The 23619-nt window shown below is 44.8% G+C and overlaps 1 protein-coding gene and 1 pseudogene across 2 annotated transcripts in view; both read right to left on the bottom strand.

Annotated features, from left to right (window-relative positions):
* ANKRD29 (ankyrin repeat domain 29) overlaps window positions 1–6380 on the bottom strand; it is a 60532-nt gene extending 54152 nt beyond the window's left edge. For both annotated transcript variants that reach the window (XM_032152641.2, XM_032152642.2), the window contains exon 1: window positions 6179–6380. In XM_032152641.2, the coding sequence (XP_032008532.1) occupies window positions 6179–6199 (21 nt within the window). In that variant the 5' untranslated portion in view covers window positions 6200–6380. The remainder of the gene's footprint in view (window positions 1–6178) is intronic.
* Window positions 6381–15869: 9489 nt separating this feature from the next.
* Window positions 15870–16368, bottom strand: LOC116468108 (small ribosomal subunit protein eS10-like; annotated as a pseudogene).
* Between the last annotated feature and the right edge of the window lie 7251 nt (window positions 16369–23619).

Here is a 23619-nt window from a genome sequence, read left to right as displayed (position 1 = left end):
TACAGCTAATTCATTTAAAAAGTAGTGTCACAAAATCCTTTCAAAAATTTTACAATAAAAAGTCTCTTTTATTATTGTGGCTGTGGGTGCATTTTAATATGTTTGATAGGATGGGAGGTGGATAAAAGAATGTTGCTAATGCCAATCTTAGACTGGCCTGGGACTCTGCTCTGGATAGACCTTCCCTCTGTGCCTTCTGGAAGTCCATTTCATAGTAAATCAACTCCTCTTCATCCTTAGCCTAGCGCAGAGCACTCCCTCTCTCCCTGCCTCAACCTCCCCAGTGCCTGCTCCTGGTGGAAGCAAGGCCTTCTCCCACATCAGCACTGCAGTGAATAGGCCCACCTGGCTTCCAGGCCACTGCCCTTCCATTCAGGGGTACAAATCTCTGCTCCTTCAAGACTCAGGTCGTCCCACCTTCCCATCCTCTACCTCACCTCACCTGGCAGTTGTCACCTCCTGATCATTCTTCCTTATTCATGGAAAATGTTGGCACCTGGCTTGGCAGCCTCCTTTCTACCTACCCCAAGTCCTGACTTCATCCTGGGCTTCACTTTACAAAACATCAACACTCAACCTCACCTCCTTTCCCTTTACCCCAATGGGAGAGTTTTCCTTCTGCCATTCTAGCTAATTCCACAGCAAATGGAGCCCAGCTCAGGCTCACCACCCCCAACTCCCTGAGAAATTCAGTCACTGAGCAAAATCATCCCCAAGCCTTCTCTACATTCCCTATTATGATTTAAAAATGCTTTAAAAAATTGAGATATTCACCACTACTATTCAGATTACTACCCATCAAAACACCTCTTTTTCCCACCCCTGGCAACACTAACTACTTTTTTTTTTTTTTTTTTTTCTGTCGCCCAGGCTGGAGTGCAGTGGTGTGATCTCGGCTCACTGAAAGCTCCGCCTCCCAGGTTCACGCCATTCTCCTGCCTCAGCCTCTCCGAGTAGCTGGGACTACAGGCGCCTGCCACCACGCCCGGCTACTTTTTTTATATTTTTAGTAAAGACAGGGTTTCACCGTGGTCTCGATCTCCTGACCTCGTGATCCGCCCACCTCGGCCTCCCAAAGTGCTGGGATTACAAGTAATCTACTTTCTGTCTCTATGGATTTGCTGATTTTGGACATTTTATATAAACCGAATCATACAATATATGGCATTCTGTGTCTGGCTTCCTTCACTGAATATGTTTTCCAGTTTCATCTATGTTGTAGTATGTATTAGTGATTCATTCCTTTTTATGGCTGAATGATAGTACACTGTACAGATTACCATGTTATGGACTAAATGCTTGTGTTCCTCCCCAAATTCATATGTTGAAGCCCTAACCACCAATGTCTTGTGAGCCCAATCCCCTGCCCCAGTTGGTCCAGAAAGCAGGACCCACCACTCAGTGAGTTCAGAAGGCAAAGCACTGAACCAAAGAGGATTATTCTCAAACTTTAAGTTCTAATAATATTTGCCTTGCTAGGTATTGGACTTGTTTGTGACCTGTCATTCCTTTCTTCCAATTTCTCCCTTTTGGGGTGGAAACATGTATCCTATGCCTGTCCCACTGTCGTATTTTAGAACCACAAAACTTGTTTGAGGACTAGGCATGGTGGCTTACGCCTGTAATCCCAACACTTTGGGAGGCCAAAGCAGGAGGATTGCTTGAGTCCAGGAGTCTGAGATCAGCCTGGGCAACACAGGGAGACCCCCATCTCTACAAAAAAAAAAAAAATATATTAGCCAGGCATGGTGGTGCAAGCCTGTAGTCCCAGCTGCTCGGGAGACTGAGACAGGAGGATCACTTGAGCCCAGGAGGTCAAGGCTGCAGTGAATCGTGATTGTGCCAGCCTGGGCAGGCGACAGAGTGAGACCCTGTCTCAAAACAAAAGCAAAAACAAAAAAAAAACTTGTCTGATTTCACAGGCTCACAGCTAGAGAAGAAGTTCACTTGGGATGAATCATACCTTGAGTCTTACCCAATATCTGATTTAGATATTTAGATGAGACTGTGGATTTTAGAGTTGATGCTGGAACAAGCTAAAACTTTGGGGACTGTCGGGATGGAATGAATATATTTTGCATGCAAGACAGACATGCCAGGAGGACAGGGGCTGAGGACTGAATGAATGTTTGCATCCCCCCAAAATTCATGTGTTCAAGTCTTAATGCCCAGTGTGATGATTTTAGGAGGAGCAGTCTTTGGGAGTCAATTAAATTTAAAAGAGGTTGTGAAGGTATAGCCCCCATGATGGAATTAATGCCCTTAAAAGAATTAGAGACACCAGGGCTTTCTCTCTTGGTCACGTGAGGAAACGGGGCACGCACAGGTGGCCATCTGTAAGTCAGGAAAAAAGCCCTCACCAGCCACCTTGATCTCAAGACTTCCTAGCTCTAGAACTGTAAGAAATAAATGTCTGTTGTTTAAGCCTCCCTATCTATGGTATTTATAATATAAAACACTTTATTTTGTTTGTTTGTTTTGAGACAGAGTCTCACTCTGTCATCCAGGCTGGAGTGCAGTAGTACGATCTTGGCTCACTGCAACCTCCATCTCTAGGATTCAAGTGATTCTCCTGCCTCATCCTCCCCAGTAGCTGGGATTACAGGCACTCGCCATGACGTCCAGCTAATTTTTGTATTTTTAGTAGAGACGGGGTTTCACCATGTTGGCCAGGCTGGTCTTAAATTCCTGACTTCAGGTGATCCACCACAGCCTCCTAAAGTGCTGGGATTACAAGGATGAGCCACTATGCCTGGCCCACATTTTGTTTTTATCATCAGTTTATGGACATTTGGATTGTTTCCACTTTCTGGCTATTATAAATACTATTGCCATGAATCTTTATGTTCAAGTTTTTGTGTGAACATGTTTTCATTTCTCTTGGGTATATTCCCAGTAGTGAAATTGCTAGGTCACGTGGTAACTCTATATTTAACTAAAAAGCCTCAAAAGAGGCTGGGTGCGGTGGCTCACGCCTGTAATCCCAGCACTTTGGGAGGCTGAGGCAGGTGAATCACGAAGTCAAGAGATCGAGACCATCCTGGCCAACATGGTGAAACCTGGTCTCTACTAAAAATACAAAAATTAGCTGGGCATGGTGGCAGGCGCCTATAGTCTCAGTGACTCAGGAGGCTGAGGCAGGAGAATCGCTTGAACCCAGGAGGCAGAGGTTGCGGTGAGCTGAGATCATGCCACTGTACTCCAGCCTGATGACAGAGTGAGACTCCATCTCAAAAAAGAAAAAAAAAAACAAAAAAAAAACACAAACAAAAAAAACTTTTTGAAGAAAGACAAGCATGGTTTTAAAAATGACTGCATCGGCCGGGCGTGGTGGCTCATGACTATAATCCCAGCACTCTGCGAGGCCGAGGCAGGTGGATCACCTGAGGTCAGGAGTTCAAGACCAGCCTGGCCAACATGGTGAAACCTGTCTCTACTAAAAATGCAAAAATTAGCCGGGCGTGGTGGCACATGCCTGTAATCCCAGCTATTTGGGAGGCTGAGGCAGGAGAACTGCTTGAGCCCGGGAGGTAGAAGTTGCAGTGAGCTGAGATCGTGCCATTGCACTCCAGCCTGGCTGACTGAGCAAGACTCTGTCTCAAAAAAATAAAAAATAAAAATAAAAATGACTGCATCGTTTCATACTCCTACCAGCAATGCATGCAGATTCAATTTCTCCACATCTTTGCCAACATTCGTCACTGTCTTGCTGATTAAAGCCATCCTAGTGGGTATGAAGTGGTATCTCATTACAGTTTTGTATTGCATTTCCAAGACCATAGCTAACAATGTTAAGCATCTTTGCAGGTGCTTACTGGCCATTTGTAAACTTCTTGGGAGAAATGTCTATTCATATGTCCACTTTAAAATTAGGCTTTATTTGTCTTTTTATTGTTGAAGTGCCTATCGTCATTTAAAGATGCTCAAGTCTCTACCATTTTAAAGCAAACAAACACTTGGTCAATTCCAGATCCTTGCTGCAGCCACTGCCTTTTAAAAAGAATCTCTGGGTCGGGTGCAGTGGCTCATGCCTCTAATCCCAGCACTTTGGGAGGCTGAGGTGCGCGGATCACGTGAGGTCAGGAGTTCGAGACCAGGCTGGCCAACATGGCGAAACCCTGTCTCTACTAAAAATACAAAAAATTAGCTGGGCTTGGTGGCAGGCACCTGTAATCCCAGCTACTCAGGAGGCTGAGCCAGGAGAATCGCTTGAACCCGAGAGGCGGAGGTTGCAGTGAGCCAAGATTGCGCCACTGCACTCCAGCCTGAGTGACAAGAGCAAGACTTTGTCTCAAAAAAAAAAAAAAAAAAAAAAAAATCTCTATTTCTTGCAGAATTTCTTGAGAGTTCTCCACACTTGTGGATTCTACCCACTCTTTTTCAAGCTATTGCAATCTGGCTCCTGATCCTAACATCACTGAAAGTGCTCTTGGCAAGGTCACCAGTGCCTATTCTGTTACTAAATCCAATGGACTTTTCAATTCTTTGTTTATTTGATTTCCCCGTGGCATTAATAAACATCAAGGCCCTCTTCATCTTTGTTGAAAGATTAGAGATCCTTGGTGTAAGTGACAGCGCATGCTTCTGAGTTTTCTCATTCGTCTCTGACTGCTCTTTCTCAAATCTTCTTCAAGATTTTGTCCTCAGTCCTCTTATTTTCCACCTTTATATGATTCCACTGGGCAACCATGTTCATTCCCATGGGTGCCTACTTAACACTGCTGACTCCTAAATCTCATCTCTAGCTGCTGCCCAGACTTGCCTCCTGGGATCGAGGAGTGTATATCTGTCTAATCAACATCTCTGCTTGGATTCCCATCCATCCTCAAACTTTATCCCAAACCAAACGTTTTATCTTTATCTCTCTTGCCTTCCCTACTGAATTATGCCGATTTAAAACTTTTAAAGTCAGCCGGGTATAGTGGCTCACGCCTTTAACCCCAGCACTTTGGGTGGCCAAGGCGGGTGGATCACCTGAGGTCAGGAGTTCAAGACCAGCCTCACCAACATGGCAGAACCCCGTCTCTACTAAAAATACAAAAACTTAGCTGGGCATGGTGGTGCACGCCTGTAATCCCAGCTTCTCTGGAGGATGAGGAAGGAGAAATTGCTTGAACCCGGGAGGCGTAAGTTGCAGTGAGCTGAGCTCACATCATTGCACTCCAGCCTGGGCAACAAGAGCGAAACTCCGTCTCAGGAAAAAAAACTTTTAAAGTCATTCACATTCGTCTACTTCGTTCCACTCTCACCACCTATGCACTGGTCCAGTACCATTTCTTAAAAAGATGACAACATCTTCCAGCTCCAACCCTCTTCTCCAAACCTAGCCAGAGATCTTTGCAACATGCACGTCTCACCACGTCACTCCTCTGCTTACATGAGCTATTGTCGGCAACGGGATTACAGTGGCTTCGGTGTCAGACACACTTGGGTTTCAGTCTTAACACCATAACTTATTGGCTGCAAAACCGTGGGTGAGTTAATTTCTCTATATCTTAGCTTTCTTATTTGAAAAAAAAAAAAAGAGCCACGAAGAGCACCTCCCACAGGTCTCCCCCAGGATTGAGACCATACACATCATGTCCTTGGTTCAGAGTCAGGCACATTTGAACTGTTTAATACATTTTAACTACTATTTTTATTAAACCCTTTCAATCGAGGCAAATCAACCTCTTTCATCCTAAAATGTGGGGATTAGATGGAATGACTTGATTTAATCAGCTCTTTTGAGATAAGACACCTTTGGACCCTGAAGCCTCCCTGGGTGCTGGCCACCCCTCCAGGGAGGAGGCACCCGTGGGTGCAGCTGGTACTCCTGCATGAGGACGCAGAGGGTCAGGGTCCGGGACTCCTTCTCTGCAGGACAGCGCTGACCCCAGGCTTCTTCCCCGCCCCCGACCTGTTACCCGGCGACAGTCCCCGCCGCCCCGTCGCCGGGCACAGACTCAGCCGATCCACAGCCATGAGTGCGAAGCCTCTCAGGCAGGGCAGGCAGGCAAACCGCAAACCCACAGGGCGCACCCAGCCCCGCCGCTTCCTCCCGGGCCTCGCCCGCAGCTGGAGGAGAGAGGAAGGAGGAGGCGGCGGGCGGCGGGCGGCGGGGGCGCCCACCCCATCCCACCCCACCCGACCCCGCGGGCCCGGCCCCAGCCCCGGCCCCGGAGCCCGCGGCGCTCACCTTGAAGGACATCCTGCACATGTCCGCGGCCGCCCCAGCGGGAGCCGGCGCGCTTCGGGCCCCGGGCGCCTTGTCCTCCCCGGCCCTTCACTCTCTGGCGGCGCTCGGCGTTCCGCAGAGGGGCGGCCTCCGACGCCGCGCGCTCCCGCCGCCCGGCCCGGCAGCAGCCGCCGCACACAGGGCCGGGCCGAAGGGGGGGCGCGGGCGCGCGCTCCGCTCGCGCGCGCGCACAAGGCACATGGGGTGCCGCGTGGACGCGCTCCAGGACCTGCCACACACGCGCGTGCACAAACACCCCAAACTCCGCACGCACTGCACTATGCACTTTCCACACACGTCCACACTTCCACACTCACTCGTCCACACACACACTCCAAACTCCACACACATTGTGCATACGCTCCACATTCCACACGCACAGAGGTTCCACACACACTTTCCACACTCATGCCCAATCACCCGCATGTACTCACACACAAACTCCATACATATCCTCCCAAATAGACTGGTGTGCCCCAGAGGACTCCCAACCTTCGTTACAGCACAAATATTATAATGATGTAAAAATGAAGCTTGAGGAAAAAATTCATCCAATAGCTATTTTCATTATAATTTCTTTCTCGGTTTCCTGAGAAACTTTTTTTCTCCTGGGGAAAATATCTAGGAAACAAACCTTTTGATTGCACAAACAATAAGTGGTCTTTTCCTTTTTGAAGGACAAACGCCAATTTTGGAATAGGCTCATACCCCTCCTCCTCCTCCTCATTATTCATCCAGCAGTTCCCTCCTCCTCTGGGTTGCAGAATGTGCGTCCACTCCTGCTGCCTGCCCAGGATTGGTTTGGGCGAAGTAAAAGTGGGAGTTTTAAGTATAAACGGCAACAAGAGCTCTTCGAGAGCATTTTAGAAAAGTTAAAGTAAAAAAGTAGCCCAGGCACAGTGGCTCACGCCTATAATCCCAACTCTTTGGGAGGCCAAAGGCAGGCAGATCACTTGAGTCCAGGAGTTCGAGACCAGACTGGGCAACAGGGCAAAACTCTATCTCTACTAAAAATACAAAAATTAGCCAGGCATGGTGGTGCACACTTGTAGTCCCAGCTACTCGGGAGACTGAGGTGGGAGGATCGCTTGAGCCTGGGAGGTTGAGCCTGCAGTGAGCCAAGATTTGGTCACTGCACTCCAGCCTGGGCAACAGAGCAAGACTCTGTCTCAAAAATAAAAATAAAAACAAAACAAAAAAGTAGTATAAAAGTGGATGTCTTACCCCCTCGAACTATAAGAATCCACTCATTCATTCTCCCCCTCCTTCCCTCTTCTCAATTAAATTTGTAACGAATATTTAATTTAAAAGGTAAAAAACAATTACAAATAAAAGTTAATAATAAAAATTAAAATGTTTAACCCTCATGGATAAACTGTATTACTTCGTGCTTAAAACAACTTTAAATTAAAAACATTCTGAACTTTTATAGAAAATTCCAATTTTAAAAATAAGGACTCTAAACATTTTCCTTGCCTTGAGTGCCTATAAATGACACAGTTTTTAAGTTGCCACACAACATTATTAATAAAAATCAAGCATCAGAGGTTTTGCTTTAATAGTTTTTTGTTTGTTTGTTCTTTCTTCTCAGACAGAGTTTTGCTCTTTCGCCCAGGCTGAAGTGAAGTGGCACGATCCTGGCTCACTGCAACCTCCACCCCCCGGGTTCAAGCAATTCTCCTGCCTCAGCCTCTCGAGTAGCTGGTATTATAGGCGCCTGCCACCATACCCGGCTAATTTTTGTATTTTTAGTAGAGACAGGGTTTCGCCATGTTGGCCAGGCTGGTCTCGAACTACTGACCTCAGGTGATCCACCTGGTTCGGCCTCCCAAGGTGCTAGGATTACAAGTGTGAGCCACCGCGCCTGGTCTGCTTTCATAGTTTCGATAAATAAAAGGGAGAAAGGAAAGAACTAATATTTTGAGTGTTTTCTAGGTACAAAGTGCTTTCCTTAAAAACATTTTATGGGGTGAGTATTAACCCATTCCACGGATGAAAAAACTAAGATTCTGAGAAATTGGAGTAATTTGCTATTAAGTGATAGGGCTAGGCGTTTGTCTAGCTCCAAAGTCTGTTTCCTTTCCGTTACACTTGAGCTCAAAGCTGTTTTTCTCTGGCCAGGGTGCTGATGGGATTCTTGTCAGTCTCTGGAAAGAACGTGCCTAACACCGTCTCACGCACACGGTTAAACTCATCTTCATATAAATAGCTCTGAAATGGAATAAAGCTCTCATGGTCACAACAGGCAATTCTTTCTAAAATGGTCCACTCCAAACTTTAATAGTGACCCACCGGACCTAATACAAAATTTAATCTGCACGGCCCAGTTTTCTTATCCAAACAACTCACTACCCAAACAGAGCCTCTCCATCCTTGTCATCCTGTCAAACAAATGGGATAAAGGAAAAAACTAATATTTTGAGTGTTTTCTAAGTACAAGGTGCTTTCCTTATAAACATTTTATGAGGTAGGTATTATACCTATTCCATAGATGAAAAAACTAAAGTTCTGAGAAAATGGAATAATTTGCTAATAAGTGATAGAGCTAGGCATTTGTCTAGCTCCAAAATCTTATCACTGTTCTCTTCCCACTATGGCTCTCTTTTATCTCCTCTCTTTTGTCTGCCAAATCCCAACCTGCCCAGGGTGTTATCCCCAGCTCAAGTTCCTCTTCCTGAACCCTGGTCCTCAGTCATCTTCCTCCCAACTTTGCTGAGCTCTTGCCATGGTTCTGCTCTACACCACATCCCTCAACCCTGATTCCACAGGGTCTGGTATTGCTCTCAATTCTACTTCTGTTGCTTTTGACTTCTTCAGCAGAGTTGAAATTCTTCAAGGCCAGGCCCTGTGTCTTACGTATTTTTTATTTTCCCCAGGGGCTAATTTACCGCTGGAGGCATGGTAGGTGGTCAAAACTTATTCATCACTGAATTAGGAAAAGAGTCCGGGGGTTGTGTTATACAAATCTACCAAATCAGAAGACCCACTCTTATCCACAGACACACATTACTCAGATGCACAGACATCTGTGTTGATCTCAAATGAGGCCATAGTTGGTCATTGTCACCTTCTGTTCATACCAGCACAGACCTTGATGTGTTTGGCCTCTATTTTGCACTCTCCCAGTTGGTCCAACAGAATTTGCCCTCGACAGAATTGAGAAGTAGGTCAATCTGGAATATTGAGCTTTCCTTTTTTTCTTTTTTCTTTCTTTTTTTTTTTTTTTTCAAGACAGAGTCTTGGTCTGTTACCCAGGCTGGAGTGCAGTGGCATGATCTTGGCTCACTGCAACCTCCACTTCCTGGGTTCAAGCGATTCACCTGCCTCAGCCTCCTGAGTAGCAGGGATTACAGGCACGGGCCACCAAACCCGGCTAATTTTTGTATTCTTAATAGAGACGGGGTTTCACCATGTTGGCCAGGCTGGTCTCAAACTCTTGACCTCATGATCTGCCAGCCTCTGCCTCCCAAAGTGCTGGGATTACAGGCATGAGCCACTGCGCCCAGCCTACTGAGCTTTCTAACTCCCTTTTTGTAATCAGACTCCTTCATCCAACTAAGAGTTCATCCTGGACATCTTTTCTGTCTTTATTCTCTGTCTACTTCTCCATCCCACATCTTTAAAAATTCTTGTATCTATCTATTTTTTATAAGGATAGGGTCTCTGTCACCCAGGCTGAAGTGCAGTGGCAGGATCATAGCTCATTGCAGCCTGGAATTCCTGGGCTCAAGCAATCCTACTGCCTCTGCCTCCTGAGTAGCTAGGACTACAGGCACATGCCACTATACCAGCTAATTTTTAAAAACATTTTTTTACAGATAGGGTCTCGCTATGTTGCTCAAGCTGGTCTTGAACTCCTGCCTCAAGCCATCCTCCCACCTCAGCCTCCCAAAGTGCTGAGATTACAGGCATGAGCCACCATGCCCAGCCCTTATTTAATTTTTATTTAACTTTATCTTTTAGAGATAGGGGCTTCAATATGTTGCCCAAGCTAGTGATTAAGTCATAGGCTCAAGTGATCCTCCCTGTCAGCTTCCCAAAGTGCTGGGATTACAGGTGCATGCCACTATGCCCAGCTTCCACCTCATATCTCCCAGCTAGTTAGCTCAGTCTCTCCTAACCTATTGGAATTTACCCTAGATGAGGCTTCTTGCAGTGGGGACTGTAGCAGATACATCTTTCAGTAATCTACCCAACACCCATTGCTCCCTTCCTTTCCCTATCAAAATGTCAGTTTTGCTCAGTTTTGTCCATCATACTCCCCCTGGAGATTTGCTTAAGGGGAACATAGCCCTTTGTTCCATCCAAAGTCCTCTTGTTTAGGCTGGTGATAGTGCTTGAATTAGGTGTGGGCAGGTGACAAATTCTGATCTTTGAGATGTCAGAGGAGGTGTGTTGGGGGCTTTTGAGAAAGGTTTCCTTGGTTGTAAGACATACCCAGGATCAGATGGTCCTTCTTCCTTGGGACACTGTACTGTACAAATACAATGCCTGGAATGTCTGCAGCCACCTTGTGACCATGAGGAAAACTACCCCCTGAAGGTGGCAGAGCAGACCATAGTGTCACTAAGGCCCTGTGTTGACCAATGGGGAATTCTTATTTCTTTCTTTTTTCTTTGAGATGAAGTTTTGATCTTGTTGCCTAGGCTGGAGTGAAATGGCATGATTTCAGCTCACTGCAACCTCTGCCTCCTGGGTTCAAGTGATTCTCCTGCCTCAGCCTCCCGAGTTGCTGGGATTTCAGGCTCGCGCCACCATGCCTGGCTAATTTTTGTACTTTTAGTAGAGACAGGGTTTCACTATGTTGTCCATGCTGGTCTCTAACCCCTGACCTCGTGATCTGCCCGCCTCAGCCTCCCAAAGTGCTGGGATTACAGGTGTGAGCCACCGTGCCCAGCTCACAATCTTTCTTAAGCATACAGTAACATAATGGGAATATGTATATTCTGTTCTTTACAAAGCATGATAATGTGAGCATTTCCTCCTAGCATTAACAGTTCTCTAAAAATCCGTAATGTATTTATTTATTTATTTATTTATTTTGAGACGAAGTTTCGCCCTTGTTGCCCAGGCTGGAGTGCAATGGCATGATCTTGGCTCACTGCAACCTCCCCGTCCCGGGTTCAAGTGATTCTCCTGTCTCAGCCTCCCGAGTAGCTGAGATTACAGGCACATGCCACCACACCCTGCTAATTTTTGTATTTTTAGTAGAGACGGGGATTCATCATATTGGTCAGGCTGGTCTCGAACTCTTGACCTCAGGTGATCCACCCCCCACCCTTGGCCTCCCAAAGTGCTGGGATTACAGGCATGAACTACCGTGCCCAGCAAAATCTGTCTCTTAATGGCTGCATTTATATTGCATATACTATAATTTAATCAACCTTTCTCCTTTTATAAAACCTTTATGTAGATTTTCATTTTTATTATTAAAAATAACTCTACTCAGCCAGCCTTCACTAAAGGCATTTCTACTTATTGTAATGACACACACCGGCCAGGCACATTGAAAACCAGAGGAAACTAGACAATGTGTAAAGTTCTGCCACCCAATTTTTTAGCATCATTGCAAACCCTAAGATGGAAAGCATCTTTTGGAACCCTGCAATTCTACCATCCAAGAAAAAATATTCTTTTATTACTCTTCTACGGTGGCTCACACCTGTAATCCAAGCACTTTAGGAGGCCCAGGAGGGCGGGTTGCCTGAGCTCAGGAGTTTGAGACCAGCCTGGGCAGCACGGTGAAACCCTGTCTCTACTAAAAATACACAAAATTAACTGGGTGTGGTGATGCGCACCTGTAGTCCCAGCTACTCAGGAGGCTGAGGCAGAAGAATCGCTTGAACCCAGGAGGTGGAGGTTGCATTGAGCTGAGATTGCACCACTGCACTCTAGCCTAGGTGACAGAGCGAGACTCCATCTCAGAAAAAACAAAACCAAACAAACAAAAAAACCTCTACACTTCCAGCCTGGGCAACATGACGAAACCCTACCTCTAAAAAAATACAAAAAATTAGCCAGGCTATAGTTCCAGCTACTCGGGAAATGAGGCTTCCTGCATCAGGGATCTCATTTGCTTAACATTTTTCTATTGTTCTTTGGTTCACTGCTAACAGTCTTGTAAATCCTTGCCTGCTTGCTGAAGCACTCTCTTCTTCTGGGTGGGGCATCCGAATGTTGCCACCTGGCAGGGTGCCCTGGCCCATGGAAGGCTGGTCCTGGCTTGGCTTTATGTGAAGATTCCACTGCACTTCCTTCTTTTCCCCGGGGAGGAGGAGTCCCACACTGACATGGAGGAACTCTACAAAATGGCCCAACGATCCTCCAAGTAGCCAATAACCGTCTAGGTCTTTTTTTACTGTTTGCTTTTTGGTATATTCTTTTCATTTATTTTTATTTTTATTTTTTAAGAGGTAGGGTCTCACTCTGTCACACAGACTGTACTGTGCAGTGGCATAATCAAAGCTCACTGAAGCCTTGAATTCCTGGGCACAAAGGATCCTCCCGCCTCAGTCTCCTGAATAGCTGGAAGTATAGGTGCAAACCACCATGCCTGGTAATTTTTGCCTGCCTGCCTGCCTGCCTTCCTGCCTTCCTACCTGCCTGACTGCCTGCCTGCCTGCCTGCCTGCCTGCCTTCCTGCCTTCCTGCCTTTCTTCCTCCCTTCCTTCTTTCCTTCTTTCCTCCCTCCCTCTCTCTCTCTCTCCTTCCTTCATTCCTCCTCTCCTTTTCTCCTTTCCTTTCCTTTCCTTCCCTCTCCTTTCCTTTCCTTCCCCTTCCTTTCCTTTCCTTTTTCCTTTCCTTCCCCTTCCTTTCCTTTCCTTCCCCTTCCTTTCCTTCCCCTTCCTTTCCTTTCCTTCCTTCTTTTCTTTTCTTTTTTAGATAGGGTCTCACTATGTTGCCCAGGAGGATCTTGACTCTTGGCTTCAAGCCATCCTCCCACCTCAGCCTCTCAAGGTGTTGGTATTGCAGGCACGAGCCACTGCACCTGGCCTCCGATGCACTAGTAATTTTGCTTTTATTATCCATCATAGTGATTTAACAAAGTGTTAGATTTCCTTCACTCTAGTGATGGAATGGACGGTGCTCCACTGGGGTCAGTTGCCCTTAGCACTGCTCCATCAGATGCTTTGCAGTTGAAAACATGCAGTGATGAGCCCTGAATACATGGTAGGATTTCTGGGAGCCTCATCTGTGACCCAGTGGACGAGGCATAGGTGTAAAAATGCCAGCCTTAAGGAGCCTTCAGTCCCTGGCCAGACATCTAGCTGTTGCCTGAGTGTTTGATTTTCATTTGGATATTTAGCATTATTGTGTAACTCTCAGCTTCCAACCTTTGTTTAAGGAGAGTCTGGGCTAATGGTTGGGAAGCACCCTATCACTAATCTGGCCCTTGGGAATAGAAGCATCTATTATGAATGGGCCCAGAGGAGGCGTCTCCTAAGTGAAGCTGCCTTCGACATTTTGCTGAGGGTTCCAAGTATTCACACAAGAGCAGTATCTTTGAATGTACTGGGGACTCTGAATTCTGTCTAGTTGATATATCAGTCCTTAGATTTTACTGCCAAGTTGCTAAACCCATATGGGGTAAAATGCAGGAGATACGTACACATAGACTTAGTTCTCAATTATCTGCCAATTGGCACTTGTTTCATTTAATCTTTAATTGATCCAAAACCAAGAAGCCAAAAAAGCTGAGTTCAATCATTAGGGAAAATGGACAAAAAGACTCCTGTGCTATGGAAATTGTCTCACCGCTTTACATGGGAGCAAGAGTGGAATGCAAACTTAATTTTGTTTATGGCAAAAACGGATCTCCTGGCCCCATGGTTAAAATGCAGAAAGTAATATTTTTATTAACATTTGACTTTTGGGGCCCTGTTTGGCAATTCTATAGTAATGTCACAAACTATATGTAATATACCAGATTATAGTGTACATCTCAAGTGTGGCTAGAGCCTCATTCTTTCAATGAGGCTTAGTGGGCTTCTCACAGCTTAGAAGTAATGTGGCAGCTTAGAGTTGAGGGACCTCAGTGGGCTGAACATCAGATGATGAGCCACATGGGGGCAGAAGCTGTGTGTGCCTCCTTTTGGCAGCCCCGATGCCAAGTCCAGAGCCTAGCACACTGTTGGTGTTCACTGAGCACTTCTGAATAAATGAATGAATAAACGAATCCTCACAGATTATCTGAGGATCCACAAACCTCTCAAATATGAAACCAAAGTTTCTGAGGCACTTTCCTCTAATGAGATTGGGAGCCTGTGTTTGTGCAGTTCTTCTCATATTCAGAAATCTAAGGCATGTGGCCACCAGCTTCCAAGTGAGGCCACAGGGCAAGTGACAATAAAGGATATCATCCTATTTTCACAGGAGGAGTATTGCCTGGTAGAACAACTATTGCAGCTTCACTGAAGGCAGCGCCTTCTCCCCTCCACCCCGCAAAGACCTGCCACAATGGGTCCCCAGCATGGGGCTTGGAGGGGCTGAGGGGCCTGAAAGTAATTGCTAAGGGGTCATGACTCCATCTTTGTGTATGTCTATGTATGTTTTAAATTAAATGATCACGTGTGTGTGTGTGTGTGCGTGTGTGTGTGTGTGTGCGTGCGCGTGTGTGTGTGTGTGTGTGTGTGTATGTGGTGGGGGGGGTCCTCAGGAATTTTGAAGTTGTACAAGGGACCTTGGACTTTTACAGGATGTCTGCTCCCCCTTCCCCTACTGTCCCAGTGATGCAGGTCAAACTAAGCTCAGGCCACAACCCTTCAGTGAGCACGACTGGCTTTGATGCCTTCTATGAAGGTGTAGAATTCTTAGTTTCCCCAGCAAGTAGAATGGGGCTGGAGAAGGAACAAGAAGTGGAAAACAGTAGGGTAGAAATCCAAGTGATTTCACTGGAAAGAGAAATGTCAGAAGCTCCCAGAACAGCCACCATCAAACATGCCTTCTGGAAGAAATGGTTCTTATAACATCCGCCTTCAGTCTGGTGCCAGAATTGTGACACAGTGGTAACGTGCTGATCTCAGGGTGGGACGCATGCCCTGAGTCTTTCGTAGGCAAGTCCTGTGCCTGCTGGGGCTCAGCAGGTGGCCTAAGGGCCAGACTACTCTGCTCAATCATGAGCAGACCACTCTGCTCACTGAGTGGGCAGGGACCTGGGAAGCTTCGAGCAGGAAATGAAGAAACCTAAAGTCTGGTTCAGTGTCCCAGGGGGATCTGGGGAAGACAGTAGGGGGAGGGTGATCAAGGCAGACCAGCTGGTGAGAGGAGATTAGGGCAGTGACAGCTTCCATGGAACTCCTGAAAGGCCCTCCAACACCCTGGGGCTCTGGCAAGGTCAAAAAGTGGGGAGCAGTGAGCTATGTCCAGTACAGGAGGCCAGCAGGTGGATCTCTAAGGACTGATGCAAAGAATGCTTCCAGGTTCTGAGAAATTGGCATACCAGGCAGGCTCCTGGACAGAAATTGAGGCACAATGGCTCAAGACCTGTGTCTAGAGCTGCACATAAAATCAATCACTAGCTTTAATTGGAGGCGTACCATGTATTAGCATTGCATTTGGCCCTTTCTAATTATTACTTCCTTCAGTATTCACAAATTTTTTTTTTAAATTTTTGGCTTTAAATTTATTCAATGCAAAATAATCCTCTCCAATTTTACTGAGGTGACCGACCACGTCCATGACCAAATCTGCCCCTAAACTCAAATTCAGTTGCTGACCCAGCCCCAGCCTGGGCTTTCTTGTCGGCAACCAGGGGGCACAGCACTCCATCTGTAGGTAACTCTGTCGGCTTCTCCTCTTGTGAGTCTTGCAGGTTGCTCAGCCTCCAGGCCTTTAGGCCGAGACCTGCCAGTCTCTGGACGGCTGCAGCATAGGATAGCAGGCACAATCTCCAGGGGAAGATGAAGGTAATCACAGAGATACTGGATACCCTCATTGGTAAGTTACCAATAGAAATGTCTCCAGGCAAACTGTTCCTTCACGTAGCCTTTGGACTTGAGAGACTGCATGGCCTTCATGACATGAAGGTTGGGCACATTCCTGTCTGCCAGCTGTGGGTGCTTAGGCATGTGGACATCCTTCTTGGTCACCATGACTCCCTCCTTAAAAAGGAGTTCATAAATGGCAATCCGGTTCTTTTTAGGCATCAACATCTCGGCGGCTGTAGGGTCTGGAGCCGAGGCTGGAAAGAGTGTTTACAAATCTTATGCCATGGGCAAAATTTTTCACATGAAGAAACTGAGACTTGGCTGGGTGTGGTAGCTCACGCCTGTAATCCCAGCACTTTGGGAGGCAGAGGTGGGTGGATCATGAGGTGAGGAGATAGAGACCATCCTGGCCAACATGGTCCCCATGTCTACTAGAAAAAAATACAAAAAATTAGCTGGGTGTGGTGGTGCGCACCTGTAGTCCCAGCTCTGGAGGCTGAGGCAGGAGAATTGCTTGAACCCAGGAGGCAGAGGTTGCAGTGAGCTGAGATCACACCACTGCACTCCAGCCTGCAAGACAGAGTGAGACTCAATCTCAAAAAAAAAAAGAAAGAAAAGAAAAAGAAAAGAAACTGAGGCTTAAAATTTTTTTTATTGTCAAATAAAGATGTAATATATTTAATGTGTTTTATGTGATGATTTGATATGTGTATACAGTGTGTAGTGATTACTATAGTCAAATTAATCCAAGCGTCCATCACCATCCATGCTGTACATGAGATCCCCAGAGCTTGTTCCTGTGGTAGCTGAAACTTTGCAGCCTTTGACCAACATCTCTCCATTTCCTGCACCCTGGTCCCTGGCAACCACCATTCTACTCTGGTGGTAGGTCCAGCCCTGCAGCAGACACTTTCACATACATTATGTCGTTTAACCTTCACAATATCTTTATCATCATTTTTTTATTTCAGGTGAGGGATCGGAAGCATAGAGAGACTGAGTGGCTTGCTTCAACTCACACAGGAAGGAAGCAATAACCCAATTAATCGGACTGGGGCACATGTCAGAGCAAACCAGCAGCAAGACTGCACTGAGGCTGATGTGCCATGGGAGAGGAAGAGACCTAAGCATTAAGGATGTAATACTTGCTATATACATTTAATCCTCCTTAGTCTAAAACCTGAGTTAGTGATGATGTTGTAAAATGGAGAGAAATTTTGAAGATACACAACTTCAAGGAGTATGGCTTACTTACTAAGTGCAGGGAGTGGCTTTCACCTGAAATGACCCAAAGATGCATTTGTTCTTCATAATGCATGAGTCACGGATTTAGTCCGTACATTGAATTCATATTATTAAAACAACAACCTTACACCCATGTCTCCGTGCAGAGGCAGCTAAATCAGTAGGTGCTATTGTGGAGTAACTGAAACGAATTTTAACTTTAGCATATGTGTCATTTCTTTTGAGTTGTCTAAACTTGGGTACAATTACTCATACTGAGCCGAGAGAATGAAGCAGGTTATTTCATGCCCTTTTAAAAAAGGCTGTAAAACTCTGATTTTTTTTTTTTTTTTTTTTTTTTTTGAGACAGGGTCTTGTTCTATCACCCAGGCTGGGGTGCACTAATGAGATCACGGCTCATTGCAGCCTTGACTTCCCAGGCTCAGATCCTCTTGCTTCAGCCTCCCTAGTAGCTGGGAATATAGGCGCAAGCCATCACCCCTGGCTAATTTTTGTATTTTTTGTAGAGATGGGGTCTAGTCATGTTGCCCAGGGTTGTTTCAAACTCCTAGGCTCAAGTGATCCTCTCGTCTTAGGCTCCCTAAGTGCTGGAATTATAGGTGTGAGCCACTGCACTTGGCCCAATTCTGATATTTTTGTATTTCTTATATGTACTGTTGAATGAATAGTAAAGATTTAACATCGTATTAGAGCATCACGAGGTTAGAAACTATCAAGTAATAATAACCAACAAATGATTAAAAAAAATTTTTTTTTCTTAGAGACAGAGTCTCGCTCTGTTGCCCAGGCTGGAGTGCAGTGGCACAATCTCGGCTCACTGCAACTTCTGCCTCCTGGGTTCAAGGGATTCTCCCGCCTCAGCCTCCCAAGTAGCTGGGATCACAGGTGCCTGCCACCATGCCTGGCTAATTTTTGTATTTTTAGTAGAGATGGGGTTTCACTATGTTGGCCAAGCTTGTCTCAAACTCCTGACCTCAGGTGATCCTTCTGCCTCGGCCTCTGAATGCAGTCAAAGTGAATTGACCAATATTTTTTAATACACAATACAACTGGGTTAGGAGAAAGATGATCACATAGTTGGATGTCATGGCCATACAAAATTGCTAAAAAAGTTTATAAACACTTTCAGTTTTTGTGCTTTTCTCATTGCAACAACAAACAGTTCATCCACTGGCACTGATTGAGAGATCATAGTTTATTTTAAATAGGCAGGACCACTCTGAAACCATCTCAACAGCTGAAAAACTAGCTTTTGTGGCTTTTTTTTCCTTTCTAAATTCTTTTTGCTTATCCATGTTAGTGAATTTTTCAATACCTGATGAAAGGATTAAAGAAACTTCTTCATTCAAGGTAAACCACACTTTTTCCAATTTAGACGTAAGGGAGAAATTATTCCTTCTAAGATCAACCTATAGAAGGTGCATAAAGAATGAAAAGACAAAATATAAAATATAATCCATAGCCAAGGGGAAAAAATGAGGTCAATGCCATGCTTAAAAGGAAGATTCATCCTGGCGCTGCTTAAAGAAAAAAAATTGTAAAAATAAAAAAATAAGATTCATAAATGGTCAAAACCCACTTTCAGAGAAAAACTATGAACTATGACTCTCACAAGATAGCTACGAAGTATTTGGCTTGTAGAATTCCCATAGATACAGACTGAAGACATCTATTTTTGTAGAGTTGTTCTTTCTGGCACTATTCTTGATGCTTTGGCAAAAAGCATATTCACACAAACTTTTTTTAAACTTGGGATGAAGTTAAGGGAACATTTTGGCAAATGCAAAAAACAGGGCATGAGACTCAAGAGATCAAATTTTACTTTTCCCTAGATACTTACTAAGGAGCAAAAGCCAAAAAATAAGAAAAAAAAAAAAGAATTAGAGACAAACTTAATTTTGTCTTCTTAAAGACACTAACTACATAGAAAAAAAAAAGTCAAATTCTAAAAGCTCAATTTCCCAGAAATGTCTAGAAGTAATTGGAAAGAATATTTTGTATTTCACTTATGACGCATTAAAGCATTTAAAAGTGGAACCTACACATAAGTGACATTAATCAGCTCATGCTGGTGATTAGGAAGAAGAGGCAAGACTTTTTTCTTTTTTGAGACAGAGTCGCACTCTGTTGCCCAGGCTGGAGTGCAGTGGAGTGATCACAGCTCACTGTAGCCTTGACCTCTTGGGCTCAAGCAATCAAGATTTCGAGTGTTTTGGTTGTCTATTGTGGCATAATAGACCACCTTCAAAACCAGTGGCTTAACACAATGACTATTCATTTGCTCATGATTTAGCAATCTAGGCAGCTGGGCAGTTCTGCTGGTCTTGCCTGGAGGTCTGTCATGCAGGTACCATCATCTGAGGGCTTGAATGGGACTGTAACATCCAAGACAGCTTTACTCTATCACGTCTTGTGTGGTCTCACATACTCCAGGACCTCTTTCTACATACCTTTTTTCTCTAGCAGTAGTTGGACTTCCTTACAGCATGGAATCTGAGTTCCAAAAGGGAGATTTTTTTCTTTCTTTCTTTCTTTTTTTATATAGAGTTTCACTCCTGTTGCCCAGGCTGGAGTGCAGTGGTGCAATCTCGGCTGACTGCAACCTCTGCCTCCTGGGTTTAAGCAATTCTCCTGCCTCAGCCTCCCAAGTAGCTGTGATTACAGGCACCCACCACCATGCCTGACTAACAAAAGGGAGATTTCTAAGAGGACTAGAGCTTTTCAAACCTCTGCTTATATGATGCTAGCTGACATCCCATTTGCCAAAGCAAGTCATATGACCAAGGCCAGCCTCAGTGTGAGAAGGAACAACACAAGGGTATGAACTCTAAGGGGCATTGTTCATTGGGGGCAAACAATGTTAACAGTGTACACACTAACAGGAAAATGTTGAAGGTTATATAAATGCAAGTTCTGTTTTTCTGAATAAGGCAGAATCAGGTTACCTAGAAAACCAGCGATGTTTCAGAGTTGTGTAAAACAGCACCAGTCTTTGGGAATGTTCTTAGTGGTTTGTGGGGCTATATAAACTCACAGATTAGACCAACCAAGCCAATTGATCAACCTATCCTTATTTACTAAGCACCGATTGAGTAATTATCACTATGCAAAGTAGTGTGGAAGATGCATTTTTCTTGCATGCAGGGTACCTACAATGCAGTTGGAGAATATAAATAGTAAAAATAATGTTGGAAATACTGTAAGACAGAATATAACAAAGTGCTAAATTAAATCATATACAATGTAAAGTAGTAAAGAATTTCAGACTTCTAGCCATGACCTATTCTGATGAGGCCTTCAACACATGGAGACATGATCTAAGAGATGTAATAAGGCATTAATAATCCAAATCTGAGCATATACACTTGACTACAGCAACCATCTGGCTCTTCTGGGCCTCCTCTCAGGGATAGAAGACAGTGGCCTCATGAACACAGAGATCAAGGGAAATCAGCTGCTTAAAGAAAGGTGATTAGACTTTCTCAAACCTGATCCTTGTTGTTGGAGAAAACAGGGCTCTTGTAACTCAATTTTTCAGTATCTGCCTGGTCTTCCTTGTCTTTTGTAACCAACAATGTGGCCATGGGCAATAATCAACTGCACTGGGAGAGGATGACAGCTAAAGAGTTGTGCAGAATGGGAGGAGAAGTGTGGCATTTGGAGCAGCAAATCCTCCCAGATATGAGGTACTGAAGACCGGGGAAGAAAGAACACCACCTCTTTTCTAGGCTCCGCCACTTCTTTCATACCATAAATATTTAAGTAACTACTTGTGTGCCAGACATTCTGCCAGATCATAGGGCTACACAATAAATGAAACATGGTGCCTGCCCCAAAGGAGCTCATGGTCTAGTAAGTAGGCAGATAAAAGCACTACCAGGGAGGCCTGAATAGTATGTTATGTGAGCACAATGGCCGGAATGGCCAACTCTGAGAACAAGAGGAGAGTCTGGGGCAGGGCCAGGGAGAGCCTACTGTATTAGTCAGGGTTCTCTAGAGAAACAGAGGTGTGCGTATGTGTGTGCATATATATGTGTGTGCGTGTATATATATGTGTATATATATATATACACACATGTATACATATATATATATACACTCTTCCATATAAAAATGGCAAATCTATCTATCTAAATCCATATATATTGATTTATTATAGGAATTGGCTCATGCATTATGGAGATCAGAAAGTCCCTCAATATGCCACCTGCAAGCTGGAGAACCAGGGAAGCTAGTGTGTGATTCAGTCCAAGTCCAAATTTCTGAGAACCAGGGGAGCCAACTGTGTAACTCTCTTCAAGACCAAAAGCCTGAGAATGGGGTGAGGGTGAGGAGCCACTGGTGTAAATCCTGGAGTCTGAAGGTTGCAGAACCAGGAGCTCTGATGTCTGAAGGTAAAAGAGAATGGCAGGCCCAGCTCAAGAAGAGACAGCACGGTCACTTTTCTTTTGCATTTCTGTTCTACCTGGGCCCTCAATGGATTGGATGGTGCCTGCTCACATGGGTGAGGGCAGATCTTCTTTACTCAGTCTACTGTTTTAAATGCTAACCTCTTCCAGAAACATCCTCACAGGCACACCCAGAAATAAGGCTTTACCAGCTGTCTGGGCATCCCTTAGCCCAGTCAAGCTGACACGTAAAATTCACCATCATATCTGCCAAATGAGGCAATGCCCAGAGTGAACTTGGGAGAATGGTTTGGGGTGATACAAGTGGCTAAGATGGAGGAGGGCAACCCTAGCAGAGGCATGGCCATGTGCAAAGTCATGATGACACATTGTGGGATGGAGAATAGTTTGATAAAACTGGAAAATAGGATACAATGCAGGCAGGTGAAGGATATAGGGCAGAAGAAGGCTAAGGTCAACATATGAACCCTTCTACTAAAATGACTTTATTCTAAGTGGAAGAAACATTAAATAGTGTTAAGCACAGTAGAGATATGATCAAATTTACATTATAGAAAAGCACGGTTCCATAGAACTTTCAGCAATGATAAAATGTTCTATAATCTTTTCTATTGAACATGATAACCAATAATCACATGAGGCTACTGAGCACTTGAGATGTGGCCAGTGTGACAGAGGAATGGAATTTTTAATTTTTAAATCTAAATTTAGATATCCAGGTGTGGCTCTTGGCTGCCATATTGGACAGGTTGACTCTAGAAAAATCCGTCTGGCAGCCATATGGAAAATGGATTGGATGAGGACAAGACTGGAAGAAGATAGAAGATTTGGTAAAAATTCATGTGAGAATTAATATCAAATTAAAGCTGAAGCCATGAGAATGGAGTTGAGAAGACTGACTTGAGAACTACTTAGGAAATGAAAGGGACAGAATTTGATATCTCATTTGACACGAGGAGGCAGCCCTGATCATGAGAAAAAGAGTGGTATTCAGCGGTAGGGACAAAGAAGTACACTGAGGAGGATGAGGAGGCCAAATCTAGAGGCTGCAAAAGCCAAACAGTCGAGCTTGGATTGACATGGTAGGCTGGAGGATGAGGTGGCAACACATACATCCTCAGCTGGCATATCATGCTGTTTTTTCTTTAATGTGCAGGACGGATTGTAAGGAAGAGAAAATGGAGGCAGAGAAAGCAGTAAGGAAGATATAGAGATAATTCTGGCATGGTTGAATGTGGTCTGGACTAAGGTAGTGGTAGCAGGAAGGTAGATATCTGGGTGAATTCAGGCTAATGGTGAACAATGTCATTTGAGCATAAAGGATTATGGAAAGAGAACAGTCAATGAGAAATCCATGTTTCTAATCTGACAGGTGAAAGGAAAAGGAGAAGTGAATTAATGATTGTTAAGAACCTGCGAATTAGGCACTGTGCTGCATACTTTCACGAAAGTGTCATCTTTGGGATACTAGACAAATTGGTGGTGTCCAGTGGATTGGCCCAGAAGGGAGTATAGTTAGGAAGTTCCACTGAATATATTTTCTGTATTTTATTTTTTCATTGAAAGATACTCAGAGAGATGTTTTCTGTATTTTAAATTAAATTAAAAATTTTTTTAGAGACAGGGTTTTATTATGTTGCCCAGGTTGGTCTTGAACTCCTGGGCTCAAGCAATCCCTTCAGCTTACTCCCTGCTTCCCAGAGTGCTAGGATTATAGGCATGAGCCAGCCTGTCCAGCCCTAGTCTCTCTCTCTCTCTAATGTTTTTTTTTTTTTTTAGATGGAGTTTTGTTCTTGCCACCCAAGCTGGAATGCAATGGTGT

This window comes from Hylobates moloch, unplaced genomic scaffold (genome assembly GCF_009828535.3).
Source record: "Hylobates moloch isolate HMO894 unplaced genomic scaffold, HMol_V3 SCAFFOLD_5, whole genome shotgun sequence".
Classification (NCBI taxonomy): domain Eukaryota; kingdom Metazoa; phylum Chordata; class Mammalia; order Primates; family Hylobatidae; genus Hylobates; species Hylobates moloch.
This window is presented reverse-complemented; position numbering and strand designations above follow the sequence as displayed.